The 15812-nt window shown below is 40.4% G+C and overlaps 1 protein-coding gene across 3 annotated transcripts in view; it reads right to left on the reverse strand.

The window, feature by feature from the left end:
• The window catches only part of ELP3 (elongator acetyltransferase complex subunit 3), a 198205-nt gene that overhangs the window by 171121 nt on the left and 11272 nt on the right, over positions 1–15812 (reverse strand). For all 3 annotated transcript variants that reach the window (XM_083348432.1, XM_083348433.1, XM_083348434.1), the window contains exon 7: positions 15146–15300. In XM_083348432.1, coding sequence (XP_083204558.1) covers positions 15146–15300 — 155 coding nt within the window. The remainder of the gene's footprint in view (positions 1–15145; positions 15301–15812) is intronic.

The following is a 15812-nucleotide window of genomic DNA, read 5'->3' on the forward strand; positions in this document are numbered from 1 at the left end:
TTTGGAGAATAGCTTGACTCCCTCTTCTTTGTTGGCAGCCCCTGAGATACTGGAATACTGCTATCATGTCACCCCTCGCCCTTCCCTTCATTAAACTACACATACCCAATTCCAGCAACTGTTCCTTATACCGTATTTTCCGGTGTATAAGACGACTTTTGAACCCCTGAAAATCTTCTCAAAAGTTGGGGGGTCGTCTTATACGCCGGAAAAAAAACATAAATCAGTCGAGTGTCCCCGTTCTTGCAAAGCAACTTCAAGCCTTAGTCCAGTCCCCCCTCCATCGTGACTCTCCCTTCCCACCCCCAAGAGCCTCTAAGCCCCTTCCCCTCCCCCTTGCAAACGCCAGACCCCGGGAGCGGCAGGAAGCCCCTCCCCCTCACCCAAGCGGCATCTGAGCATAAGCAGAGCGCGCCCTGCTACCCGCTATCTCTCCCGGCAGACGCCCGCATCCGGCCTCGCAACCAGCCGCAGAAGCCCGCGCCCGGCTTTCCTTCCCCCCACCCGCACCCGGCTACCTGTTCCTGGGCCCCGGCCCTAGCCGCGGGCCAGCTCGCCAGCGACCAGGCCGACGGACTCCCGGCTGCCAGACGCTGCGCTTTGGGAGACGCTCCCCAGCGGATCGGAGAGGGAGCGCCCGCCCGCCACCAGGCAGTTCCAAGTTTGGGGGACTTCCGGCGGGCCGGGGAAGAGCGTGCCTGCCAGCCCGTTCCGGGGACTTCCGGCGGGCCTGGCGCCCCTCTCGCCCGCAGACCACGCAGCGGCCCTCGCCAGCCGGCCTCAGCATGGCCGCCCCAAGCCCGCCTCTCCAGCGCGTCTTCCGAGCCCACCTGGCTGACCGCCTCCTGGGCGGGGCTTGGCTCCAGACGCGCGGCTGCTCCGTCTGCAAATGTGCTCTCAAACACCGCTGCGTGGTCTGCGGGCGAGAGGTGCGCCAGGCCCGCCGGAAGTCCCCAGAAGTCCCCGGAACGGGCTAGCAGGCATGCTCTTCCCCGGCCCGCCGGAAGTCTGGCTTTGCACCATCTGCATCAGACGGGGCTGAATCGGGCTTGTGTCAGACACTTGGCAACTGGCATGTAAGTATTTTCCGGCGTATAAGACAAAAAACCTTAAAAATCGTCTTAAAAGTCGGGGGTCGTCTTATACGCCGGGTCGTCTTATACGACGGAAAATACGGTATGTTTTAGCCTCCAGTCTCCTGTTTTCTGTTGCTAAGCATATATTGTGATTGAACTATATAAAGCAGGGGTGTCAAACTCAATTTCATTGAGGGCCGCATCAGCATTGCGGTTGCCCTCAAGGGGCCGGGTGGGTATGGCCAGGGTGGGCGTGGCCTACTGGGTGGGCGTGGCTAGTGCACATATGGCCTACTGGGTGGGCGTGGCCAGCTCTACATCATTGGCATCAAGGGTGCCTATGGGGGCCTGGGCAGGAGTGGGACAGATCTGAGGGTCTCTGGCAGAAGGAGGGTCTCTGGGCCAGGGCCAAGGCAGTGGGGGGCGTTCCCTCACTGTTTCCAGGATGGCTTCGCGGGCCACATGAAACCACTTCGCGGGCCGGATCCGGCCCCCGGGCCTTGTGTTTGACATGTCTGATATAAAGCAAGCATTGGGAGTGAAAGAAAAAACAAAATAAACCACTGTTCTCTTTCTTGACTGAAACAATTATAACAAAATGGTATTGTTTTTCTTATTAAGGATAGTCAGGCTAAAGAATACAATGGCTACAAGTTCATCAATCAACTTTTAAAAACTTTTATCTGTTACTATATAAAACTGACTCAACTGTAACTGAGGAAGAAACCAATCAATTCTTATGTAAGATTACACATGATCAAGCTTCCTATCTAGCTGTACCTTTATTTCGTTAGGAAATAACAGATTCCATTAAAATCATAAAAAGAAAAAAAGCTCCAGTCCTGATGGTTACTCCATTCAGTAATACATAACACATTGATTTTTTTTGTCTGTCTCCTGACATCCAGTTTTTACTCATTATATTGGAAAATTAATCTTCTAATACTTTTTCATATAGGATATGTACTTTCTCTTCCCACAGTCATCATACTTTTTCTCTTGTTTCTTTCACTGCTTTTTCTTTTATTCCCATTTTTTACCAAGATATTTCATGCATTAAATCATATGGGGAAATTGAAAAATATCTCACAAGACAATGAAAAATCTAAAATTCACACTCGGGAAACATCTAGATTCTAGAATATTATTTAATCTTGTGTTTATCCAAATAAATGCTCATCTCCCTACTGAATTTCATTTAACAAGAGGGCTATTTATTTTACTAGGGAAAGAAACAGATCTGAGCTAGTATCTGAGTTTGGTATTTCCAAAAAATGGAGAATTAAGATTTCTTTTACTTATCTATTTTCCAGAACTTTGGGAGAATCCATAGGACAAACTAAGACCAAATCATTATATTGTGAGAAACTTCCCCCACAACCTACCTTAAACTGTATACAAATGTATACGTGATTTGAACACGTTACATTCATGCTCCTCTCACACAGACTTTTAACTACCTTATGTGATGAAACCTTCTTGAAAACATCCATCCATCCATCCATCCACCCACCCATCCTCAAGTCTGTCAAAAACTCCTGGAAGTTTACAATATTTTGTTAAATTGGTCCTAAAATATATTGTATATTGTTTATTCATATTTATTGGCACCCAACTCCTATGGACTCATATGCTTTCTGAATCTACTTAAGAGTCAATGGGACTACTAGTTTTTCTAGGGTTCATTTTAAACTGAAAACAGAAACCTTGTAGAATGGAGATGGATATAGCCATCTCTGGATAAAAATTCTGGGGAAAGATAGGGAAAGAGAAATTGGTGTCCGTCAAAGAGAACACAGCATCAAGTATCAAAATGTAAAATTAGTTAACTGGTGGTGTCTTGACTGAAAGATCTTTTAACAAATAAGCCTGTTTAAAAAGCCTTAAAAACAGATAGCATTATCACCAGACAAGTAAATAGGAAACCACCTTATTATTAAATATACTGCCTGCTTTGAATTATCTGCCTTGACCCAAAGAGGCATTCCAAGTCTAAGGCAAGGTTTCTACAGGGTCCCAGCAGATGGTACCAATAAATATCCTTTAACAACTGCAGATGCCAGAGATTGAATCCAAGACAATCTGGATGCAGGGCAAAAGCTTTATTCTTGAGATATGCTTCCTCCCTGCATATCAGATGCCATAGCAAACATCAATATGCAAAAGTCACAACTACTGTGTCAAAAGGGTTCAACAGGCTTAATGTTGGGTGGGTTTAGAAGGATATTGACTGGGATCTGGTTCATTGGCCAATACTTACATATTTAATCACATGGAAGTATAATATGCATTTTGCATTTATTTTTATTTCAAATCCATTACTAAGCAGGCACACTGACCAAAAAAATCTTATTCACCTGAAAACATTTTAGTAAAGAGCTAGAAAGCACAAAATATCGACATATTTGGATACCTATGTAACCTTTTTGGATACCTATGTTGATTTCTATGTTGGTACAGACGAAGAACTACTAAAGGACATCTCTCTTCCTACATGTTCATTTTTATGTATTCATTGGTCATTTGTGCTTCTCAGCTGAGTGTTTCATCTAAGATAAAATCCATGATTTTTTTAACTAAATCCCACTGCTTTTGAAATCAAAGAGAATGTTTCAGTTCTTTCAAAAATTCAAGGATAAACCAAGATGAAAATTCAGACTTTCATTTTAGCACTGAATCATTGTATGTTGCATTAAAAAAATCTTTATCTAACTGTATATCAATAATGGTTTAGCAGATATATTTACAGTGAGGTGTGCTTACCTCAAAGCAGTAATATAGAAATAAATACAATGGAAAACCCACTGAATCCTAGTGGGAGTAACGTGTAATATGACATTCAACTCTTCTCCAGTTTCATAGTTGAGGAAGTAATACTGACCACAACTACACCGCCAAGAAAGTTCTCTGCTAATTTATGCTTTCAGGAAATTTAATAGCACCTCCTTGCCACCTAATATGGTTGAATGAAAGACAAAGATGCCCATGAGGAAATTGCTAGGCTCATTGATTAAATTCTTTTAAATATTTGTTTTAGAAAATCATATGAGAAATTAGTCTACTACAGTGTATCATATTTATTTAGAAGGATGTGGGCTGGGCTCCACTATTCATAAAATAGGGAGTTGCTTTGCTTGGACATGTACAGTACACAGCTGTTCTACCATGCCCAAAGTGAATCTGAGTCATCTGAAGCAGGGGTCCCCAACCTCTGGGTCATGGCCTGGTACTGGGCCGTAGCCTGTTGGGAACTGGGCTGCATAAGTGGCAGGCAAGCACGCAAAGCTGCATTTGTGCAAGTGATGCATGTGCGCAAAATCGTCCCCTCTCCCCTCCCCACCACTGTTCCACAGACCCGGAAAGGTTGGGGACCACTAATCTAAAGCATTCTGAAGGTTAGAAAGAATGGTAAATTTACTGTTTTGTTTTCTGATAAATGCCTATTTTTAAACAATCAGGTAGCAACTTTATAAAGAGGTTAGATCAGGTTAACCCAATTTCTACATCATCCTGGGAGAAACTCTTCAGTTTCCCACTTCCAGGAAAAGAAAAGAACTGAAGCCAGGAGGCACTGCTTTTCAATGCCACTGCTTCAGAACAGACTTATCACAGAGTTCAGAAGTAGCCTCATTCTTGATGGATTTCAGAATGTTAAAGATGTTCCTACTCTGTTAAATGAACTTTATCATCTTTGTCACCTCTTATTGTTTAAAGTTTTTACTGTTGGTATTTATATTGCCAAATTTTGGTTGGTTTTTATGATACATTTGGTTTACATTAAAAAAGTGTATGTTTTATTGTCTTCAAATGGTGAATTTACAAGATTGTGGTTGGATTTAACAGGCAAGCATTCTGGAAGTGTTAAGAAATATTCTCAAAATTTTAAATGGATCCACTGACTCAGAAACATTGCTTGCCTCTGGCAATAAAAACTGAATTAATTCACCAATGATAAGCTTACTACTTTAAGAATATGTTCATGCACACAAAATGGGGGGACTTGAGTCTTACACCTGCAGTGATTTCTGATCTTCTTCCAACCTATTTAAATTTATCCCTGTGTTAAAAAAATAAGAGCTAGACACAAGTTCAAGCAGTTACTGCCCCAGAATTAGTGATTCTGAGAGAGCTGTTAGCCACATTGGTTGAAGAATGATGGGGACTGCTATTCAGTGCTCTTGGGAAGAGTCATTTGATAGAAAAATCTGTCGAAGACAGAAGCTGGAAAAAGATTAAGTTATGACTTGTTGGGCTTTTAAGGGAACTGCGAATACTTTAGTAACACAGAAACTTGAAACTTCATTTCACCATGTTGTTGGATACCTCAACAATTCACTCTTCCTTTGAACAGAAAGCCTTCATGTGTCTAATTTTCACAAATATAGCAAGAATCTGCAAAAACTGATCACATATGAAGTGTTGGAATGATCAGCCCTTTGAGGTAGGCCATACCAGAAAACCCCCTTCATGGATTACTGCCATGTCGTGGCAAAGGGGCTTACATAATTCAATGAAGCTATGAGCTATGCTGTGCAGGGCCACCCAAGACGGACAGGTCATAGCACAGAGTTCTGACAAAACATGATCCACTGGAGAAGGAAATGGCAACCCACTCCAGTATCTTTGCCATGAAAACCCCATGGACAGTACCAAAAGGCAAAACAATATGACGCTGAAAGGTGAGCCCCTCAAGTCAGAAGGTGTTCAATATGCTACTGGGGAAGAGCAGAGGGCTAGTACTAGTAGCGCCAGAGTGAAGCGACTGGGCCAAAGCTGAAAGGACGCTCAGCTGTGGATGTATCTGGTGGTAAAAGGAAAGTCCGATGCTGTAAAGATTTTTTCTCCATAGGAACCTGGAATGTAAGATCCATGAATCAAGGGAAGCTGGACGTGGTCAAACAAGAGATGACAAGATTGAATATCGACAACTTACTGCTAAGCTTGTAAGCCACCCTGAGTCTTCGGAGAAGGGCGGGATATAAATGGAATTTAAAAAAAAACTTAGGATTCAGCAAACTAAAATGGACAGGAATGGGTGAATTTAATTCAGATGACCATCAGTTATACTACTATGGGCAAGAATCCCTCAAAAGAAATGGAGTAGTCAATAAAAGAGTAGTCAATAAAAGAGTAGAAAAAGCAATATGGGATACAATCCCCAAAATGACAGAATGATCTCAGTGCGAATCCAAGGCAAGCCATTCAATATCACAGTAGTCCAAGTCTATGCCCCAACCACCAGTGCTGAAGAGGATGAAACTGACCTATGACACCCTACAGCACCTTATAGAACTAACACCAAAAAATGATGTCCTTATCATCATAGGGGATTGCAATGCTAAAGTAGGAAGCCAAAAGATAATCGGAATAAATAACAGGCAACTTTGGCCTTGGAGTACAAAATGAAGCAGGGCACAGGCTGATAGAATTTTGTTAAGAGAATACGATGGTCATAGCAAACACTCTTTTCCAACAACCCAAGAGATGGCTCTACAAATGGACATCACCAGACGGTCAACACAGAAATCAGATTGACTATGTGCTCTGCAGCCAAAGATGGAGAAGCTCTATACAGTCAGTAAAAACAAGACCAGGAGCTGACTGTGGCTCAGACCATGAGCTTCTTGTTGCAAAATTTAGGCTTAAACTGAAGAAAGTAGGGAAAAGCATTAGGCCACTTAGGTATGAATTAAATCATATCCTTGTTGAATATACAGTAGAGGTGACAAATAGATTTAAGGAATTAGATCTGATAGACAGAGTGCCTGAAGAACTATGGACAGAGGTTCGCAACATTGTACAAGAGGTAGCAACTAAAACCATCCCAAAGAAAAAGAAATGCAAGAAAGCAAAATGGCTGTCTGAGGAAGCTTTGCAAATAGCTGAGGAAAGGAGGGAAGTGAAAGGCAAGAGAGAAAAAGAAAGATACACCCAATTGAATGCAGAATTCCAGAGAATAGCTAGAAGAGATAAGAATGCCTTCTTAAATGAACAGTGCAAAGAAATAGAAGAAAACAATAGAATAGGGAGGACCAGAGAACTTTTCAAGAAAATTGGAGAGATGAAGGGAACGTTTCATGCAAAAATGGGCATGATAAAGGACCAAAATGGCAGGGATCTAACAGAGGCAGAAGAGATTAAGAAGAGGTGGCAAAATTACACAGAAGAACTATACAAGAATGAGCTTAACGTCCCTGATAACCACGATGAGGTGGTCACTGACCTCAAGCCAGACATCCTAGAATGTGAAGTGAAGTGGGCCTTAGAAAAGCTGAGCAACAACAAAGCTAGTGGAGGTGACAGTATTCCAGCTGAGCTATTCAAAATCTTAAAAGAAGATGCAGTAAAAGTGCTACACTCAATTTGCCAGCAAATTTGGAAAACTCAACAGTGGCCACAGGATTGGAAAAGATCAGTTTACATTCCAATTCCAAAGAAAGGGAGTGCCAAAGAACGTTCAAACTATCGCACCATTGCACTCATTTCACATGCTAGTAAAGTTATGCTTAAAATCCTACAAGCTAGACTCCAGCAGTATGTGGATCGAGAACTACCAGAAGTACAGGCAGGACTTCGAAGAGGCAGAGGAACTAGAGATCAAATTGCCAACATATGCTGGATCATGGAGAAAGCTAGGGAGTTCCAGAAAAACATCTACTTCTGCTTCATTGACTATGCTAAAGCCTTTGATTGTGTGGATCATAACAAACTGTGGCAAGTTCTTAAAGAGATGGGAGTACCAGACCATCTTATTTGTCTCTTGAGAAACCTATATGCGGGTCAAGAAGCAAAAGTGAGAACTGGACATGGAACCACTGATTGGTTCAAAATTGGGAAAGGAGTCCGCCAAGGCTGTATACTGTCACCCTGCCTGTTTAACATATATGCAGAGCACATCATGAGAAAGGCAGGGCTAGATGAATCAAAAGTTGGAATTAAGATTGCCAAGATATGCAGATAAGATATGCAGATGATACCACTCTAATGGCAGAAAGTGAAGAGGAACTAAAGAGCCTTCATCTTATTGGGATGAAGAAGGAGAGTACAAAAGTTGGGTTGAAACTTAACATTAAAAAAACCAAGATCATGGCATCCGGCCCTCTCAATTCCTGGCAAATAGATGGGGAAGAAATGGAGGTAGTGACAGATTTTATTTTCCTGGGCTCCAAGATCACTGCAGATGGGGACTGTAGCCAAGAAATTAAAAGACGCTTGCTCCTGGGGAGGAAAGCCATGGCAAATCTAGACAGCACACTAAAAAGCAGAGACATCACCCTGTCAACAAAAGTGCATATAGTCAAGGCTATGGTCTTCCCAGTTGCAATGTATGGCTGTGAAAGTTGGACCATAAGAAACACTGAGCGCCAAAGAATTGAAGCCTTTGAACTATGGTGCTGGAGAAGACTCCTGCGAGTCCCTTGGACTGCAAGGCGATCAAACCGGTCAGTCCTAGAGGAGATCAACCCTGAGTGCTCTTTAGAAGGCCAGATCCTGAAGTTGAAACTCAAATACTTTGGCCACCTAATGAGAAGGAAGGACTCACTGGAGAAGAGCCTAATGCTGGGAAAGGTTGAGGGCAATAGAAGAAGGGGACGACAGAGAATGAGGTGGCTGGATGGAGTGACTGAAGCAGTAGGCGTGAGCTTAAATGGACTCCAGAAGATGGTAGAGGACAGGAAGGCCTGGAGGAATGTTGTCCATGGGGTCACGATGGGTCGGACACAACTTCGCAGCTAACAACAACAGCAATACCAGGAAACAGACAAGAATTACAGTAATTACTTTACTGTTGGAATAAAAACCTGAAAGCCTGTCGATGTTTCTTCCTACCCTCTCTTATACAAAAAAAGACTCAAGGTGGAGTTATTTTCAGTTTCTTTCTCTCACCTTCTCCTTTTCCAGGATTTCCTCTATGTCACAGTATGAATTTTATTTTCCAAGTAAAAATAACTGACTGCATTATGTGCATAAAGTTGCACAATGCAAAATTAAATCTCTGGCAGGTAAAACGAGAACCCAGCAGTCTTCCCATTGGCAGGATAAGGATAAAAGCACACACACACCCATCTGTCTTCTGCCAACTTGCCTCTGCTCCAATTTGTTTAAAATTCTTTAAGCCTGTTCAAAAGACATATAATTAAAGGTCTCATCTACCTCTTTTCTCCGCCAAAAGTTATTAAAAACTTCATGGCCAAGTTAAACTTTCTTGGACTTCACTCAAGTTTTTAAATCATGAGTCAGAACTGGATAGGTTTTGGCAAACATTTCCTCCATCCCCTAAATGAGTCAGAAGAAAAAGTAAGATAAAGAAAATCCAGTTTATTTCCATCTAAAAAGTCAAGTTCATCTATGTGCTCCTGTTCAAATCACTTTCTCTTCCCCTCCTCCCAGTTTCCTCCAGAATTCTGTGTTTCAATGCCTAGAAGTGAAACCCTTTCTCTAAACAACAAAGTCAGGTCACAACAGAATGATGATTGCCATGCAGACAGCTGTGATGTGATGCCCTCTGCCTTATCCACGTAATCATTAAATCCCCAGATAGGCTTTGTTTGATAGGGATCTGGAAAGCCTACTGAAATCCCTTTAGTGGCCTCATGTTCTCAAGAGATAAAATTAAAAAACTTCCCATTAGCCGTGCCAGGCATTCTTTAGAAAGAGAAAAGCCCTTGTCATTAGGTCAGTGGCTGGTCCTGTTATCCCAAACACTGAGGCTCCTTCATGCAATGCCTTCTTGAAAACACACTTCTGCTGGATTTTTTCTGTAAAGGCCAGCAATATGTGGGCTTGTAGGAACCCCATGGACTATTTTTTTTATTGTGGGCACAGAACATAAATCTATAAGGAGCTGGATTATCAGGAGAATTTCCAGTTCCATTCAGTGTAGTAGACAAGTGATTGGCCATTCATTGGAGACAATATACATTTAAAGGCTTGAATACAAGGTGCAAATAGGACTTCCAGAGGTTGCTTTAATGCTCTCTAGAATAGTCTTCTCCTCAAAGCTTCTCTCCAGCTGCGTTGACTCACAACCCTCATCATCCCTAACTGTGCTAAAAGGAAGGTGAAAGAAATATTAGTTAAATGCAGGTGAAGGTGGAGAGGTGGGCAAAGGCTGCTCTTCTCCTTTGATGCCATTCTAAAAATCCTATTGTGCTCTTATACTACCACCTAAGATCCAATCTGCCAAAATAATTTTTAAAAATGTCTAAAAAATATTTGTTTAAATTACTCAAGCTTCTGTGAATGTTTTTAAAAAAATATCATGAAAACTGTGTATATGTGTGGTGTGTGTGTGAGAGAGAGACAGAGAAGTGTTTACATTGTCTGATACATTATTTTTAATAGGCATACATTAAGCAATTTCCTTGCTTAATGCCAGTCTTGTTAATTCCAGTTGTAAACTTTTATACCATGTTAAGTACAGTATTTCAGAAAAGTATTTCTAGCAATCAGGATGACATTTATGCTTTAGGAATTAGTTAAGATAATAATGAAATAGAAGTTTGCTGCCCTTATATACTATGTTACGAAAAAGCAGAGCAGTGCACTTCATTGCTATACAGGTAGTCTTTGAGTTATAACAATTTAACAAACGTTCAAAGTTATGACTGCGATGAAAGAAATGATGTACGACTGTCGTAGTGTCCCTATGGTCGCATAATTGCAATTGGGGTGCTTGGCAACCAGCATGTTTTTATGATGATTGCAGTGTCCCGGGCTCCTGTCATCATGATTTGCAAACTTCCCAGCTGGCTTCTGAAAAGCAAAATCAATGGAGGAAGATGGATTTGCTTAACACCCCATGGTTTGCTTAATTACTATGGCAAATAAATAAGTAAGTAAGTAAGTAAGATCAAGTGGGGTCACCCAATCACTTACTTAATGATTGCATCACTTAGTGATGGAAGTTCCAGTCCCAATTATGACCAGAACTGAGGACCACCTCTACACACTCTATGGATTCTTCAGGAGAACAAAGTAAGGCATACCAGCTAAACCAGTGATGGTGAACCTTTTAGCTAAGCATGTCAAAAATTTATTAAATATCTAACTTGACATTGCTGGCATGTCTCTCTCTTTCTCTCTCACACACACATACATGCATACACAAACATATCAACAAAGGAGAAACAATTCTCTATTCCCCCATATGAAATCTAGGCCATGCTAAACAGTGGCAGTCAACAGCAGCCCTGAGGCTGGGTCTGAAGTCAAGGTTGGAGCTTTGACTTTGGCCCTAGCATCACCGATGTCACTCAAAATGTGTACAATCCTTTTGGATCAGTACAACTGCCCCAGGGTCCAGCACTCCCCACTTATATTCAGATGGTGTTCTCTTTTTGTTGACAGGTCCCTGCGGCCTACTACCTGAGGTTCCTCTGGAGTTGCACAAGGCCTTTGTTCTTGACATAGCTTCATAGACTGCTTTTTTTATGACCTCCACAGCCTCCAAAACCACCCTGTTCTCCTGCAATTTTGAGAGGGTTCAGAGGCTGCCCCAGAACACAGCCTATTCTCACGTGCTCTCCGCAGCCTCTGAAAAACATGCCCCATTCTCACATGTCCAATTCTTGTACAATTTTTGAGGCACCAGTGCCCACATGACAGCATATCCCGTTCTCTTGCAGCCTCCAAAAATCACACGAGAACGGGGCATGCTTTCAAAAAATAGTTGTTGGGTGTTGGTGAATACTGGCATGTCACCCAAAATGTTGTAGCATGTCATCTTTGACAGCATGTCATCTTTTGCCATCACTGAACTAAACAGACACGGCCCGCTCTGGAAAAACTCACTACCCCTTCATCTAAACTAGGCTTGAAGTTTCTCCAGGAAATATATGCCTCTTCCCTATTATTGCATTGGTCCCAAGTGGCATTTTTAAAGCATTCTGAAAGCATCTTAAATTACTTTCAGTCAGCTAGCCTTATAAACTAAATTAATGATTAAAGACATTTAAACAAAATGTTTCCTCAACTCTGTCCTCCAGAATAGCTCTTTGAACATGAAAACACAACGCAGTATATGTGGGAAAGTCTCTCCAAATTTAATCTTTGCAACAATTCAATGTGATGTGTTGAAAAAGTCACCACTGACCTCTGCAACTGAGTGGGCAACTGATCTATCTCCAATGCCTTAACTATTATACTACACTGACAATCTGTGCTGTATATGTGATATTTAAAGTACATTTAAGGAGCCACGTTCAGAAAAGCTGTGGGACTTCCTTTTGGCAGTTACCAATGCAACAATCTCTTTGTATTGCTAGGATATTTTGATCAATGAAGGGATCAGATATCATAGGAAGAGTCTATGGTATTAGTCTATGGTAGGCCAGTATCAGAAGAAAGCTAGTAGCACCTTTCAGATTAACGAATTGTATTAAGAGATTTAAGCTTTTGTAAGCTATGACTCTCTTCATCAGATGCAAGATAATGAAAGGGTGATAATACACAAGCAATTTTTCACCCAATTGATCAGCAATACCCCTCTGACTCATTCCAATTTAAATCTGACATCAGTCTAGCCACTCCATTGCATCTGATGAAGTGAGCTATAGCTCACAAATCTTATGCTTCAATAACATGAGAAAACCTTTGTTTGAAAATGTACTACCAGATCCCTGCTTATTGAAGGGATCAAGCTATATAGGACCTATCCAATTTAATTAATAATGACTCCTTCAGCACTTTGGACTAACTTTGTTTAACCATGGTAGGTTGAATAATATGTAATTAGGTACATTCAAATTCTATAATATAATAAACCAAACACCCTTCCCAGATTATAGCTTGCCAGTAAGTCTTAATATCTTGCATTAAAAGAGGACATGTCAATCATGATTAATACATTCTTCATACATCTATTTTCATCACTACCTGCTGTCTGCCTTTCCTCCATTGGGGTTTCAGCTGTAAGCTGACAACTATGTTTCTGACTAACGGTTTTCTTATGTATACATATGCACACATCTCTACAAAAGAGTACGGATTTTAAAATATAAGAAAAGCAACTACAAAACAATGTAAAATAGCATAAAATAATCATTTGATAACTGAAATGCAGGAATACTGCATAGGAAACTGAACTATTCTAGCTAGCTTGCTATTATCAATAGAAGAGAATATTTGTAGCTCAGGATTGTATTGTGAGGTCCTTGGTGTTTTCTGAGCTTGGTTGTTTTCTTGCAGACACTTCATTATCAAACTAGGTAACATCATCAGTGCTAAAAGGGAGAGGGGTTTGTCCTCATTTTATATACTAGTGGCTTGCTCTGTCAGCGTTCGTGGAAGTGGTCTTTGTGGTTCCCTGACTGGGCTGTTGTTCACCGTTAGCTTGTTTGTCTGAGTTAGTAGTTTCTTGATTAAGGTATTGTCATTATGTATGGTTATGGCAACCTAGATTGTTTAGGCATTGTGGAAGATGTGATCCAACAAATCCAGAGGCACTAAATTGGAGAAACCTAGTCTATGTTAATAAGAACTGACTGTGGTGACCTTCATACTCATACTTGAACATGCGAGAGTTGATCATGGGAACATACTGCATGCAACAGGTGCACCACACATCTACAGCTTTTCTCTGTATAGCTGTCTGAATACATGTACACGCAAACTGTCAATTTGAGTGTTTCAAGCAACTGCCTTCAAGAAAGATTAATGAATATCAGACCCCTGTTGGCAGCATGCCAGCTCAATAGTCTGAGAAGGAGCTAAATATATGGATTCCTGCCCATATAATATTTTTTATATTTAACTTATGACAGTCAAATTACACCTGAAGAGCAACTGTGGGAAATTAAGTGGGGAAAAAATTCTAACAAACTATTTTAAGTATGTGCTGCCCTCCAGAGGAAAGAAATTGTTAAGATTCTAGAATGAACACTGTATCTGCTTCACATGGTTTTACAGTCCTTTTTTCACAAAAGTCTGAGTTTTAGGATATGACAATAATATTTATTTCACTTCAAAGGCAGAGACCTAAATTCTTCTCATCTTGTCTGTGAATCTCACTAATATCCACGAACTTATTATCTGCTCAATGATAAAAGGAGAGATGTTTTGTGTCCCGCCCAAATTATATGAAAGATTGGAATGCTTAGACTTTCTAGGGATTTTTCAGAATTTCTTAAATGTTTTATATTTTAATTAGGTAACATTAACCAACTGGAGTGCACCACTACTCACCATCAACTCCACATCACTTAACAACTACTTAAAACCCAACCACCCCTTTTTAAAAATGTTCCTCAGCAACGAAAATCAACAAATTTTATCTATTTAGTCTATAATTTGCTACTTTAGTCTATTATTATTCCATAAAGTTACCTACAGATATATTCCAGGAAGGTTACATTTAATCAGAAGTACTTGGTGAAAGAGTTAACCAAAAGCAATTCCAGGCGGCTGGTTTGCTTTACCTTTGCAAAACTTCTTCAACAGATGTTAGCTTTAGTTACTAAAGCTAATGCTGCTTTCTACCAATTTCCCTAAGATAAAAATCACTCAAGATGGCCTTCAATTAATTCAATTTCCCCATGGTCTTATTTTAAAATAAGCAATACATTGGTTACTTTTTAACTGTTGAGGTTGATGCTGGTAGCAAGTTCCACATTTTTGTTATATTATCATAAAGGACATATATTTTTCTTGGGCAGATGTTATCCTGACTTAATTATTTGGCAATTTCTATCCGTTCATAATTCATAAAACATTTCATTTCCCCAACTTTTGCCTTGATTCTCATTCTCTCTCTTGAATAAGCAAGAGTAGAGACAAGAAAATTGAATTAATCAGCAGGAACAGACTTCGGTATAAGCTTTTGATCCTTTTTTAGTAGTCTTTGATTCATTAACAGTACAACAGCTTCCATACAGTCACTGTATCACTGTTGGTCTTAATGATTTTTACAATATTTTTTCAAAATATTTTAAACCTCACCAGAAAATTTTAAAGACATCAGGCTAATTTTAATTGTGAACATCCATATGATGCAACTCTCAGGTACAATAAATAGATTAACATAGAAAACTAATCAATACACCAAAGTATCTGCTGCATAAGGTACTTACTTGACTGCTTCTGCTACATTGTTAGAAGTATGACCTGATAAAGCATCATGCAAATTACGGATAAAGTAATCTCTGTATTCTTCTGGAAGAGCCATGAATGTTCCACCCATCACAATGAATTCCACTTTGTCGATGCTGTGGCCCAGCTGCTTCAGCTGTAAAAATAAGATCAGTCTTTTGAACCATGCCAAAACCTGGAATTCTCTTCCCTGGAGTTCTACTAATGCCTATGTTATGCCTCTCCTTAATCTCTAGCCATTAATGTTCTAGGATATTCCAAGAATATGGAAGGATATGGTAGAATATTTAGAGTATTCTTGCTTTCCTCACCCCAAGGTTTTCATAAAAAATTACCATATTTATTCATTTATTTATTTTGAATAGTATTTGGAAACTTGTAGAGGAAGATTACTTTCTCAACCTGTAAGGGAGTTGTTGGCAGATGATATAAATAATCTTTGGCTAAAAAAGTAAATGGTCTAATTCAGTGTAAGATAACTTTATGAATAAAATAACATGGTGGAGAATGATTAACATCTGGCACAAGAGCTCTGCAGATCACCATTCAAGAAGTTAACTTATAAAGTCCAAGCAGCATAGGTCATATTACTGGGATCTCTTTCCCTCTTGAAAATTGTAATCTTTTCAATGAAAAAGGTTCAGAGTT

This window comes from Vipera ursinii, assembly GCF_947247035.1.
Source record: "Vipera ursinii genome assembly, chromosome: 1".
Classification (NCBI taxonomy): Eukaryota; Metazoa; Chordata; class Lepidosauria; order Squamata; family Viperidae; genus Vipera; species Vipera ursinii.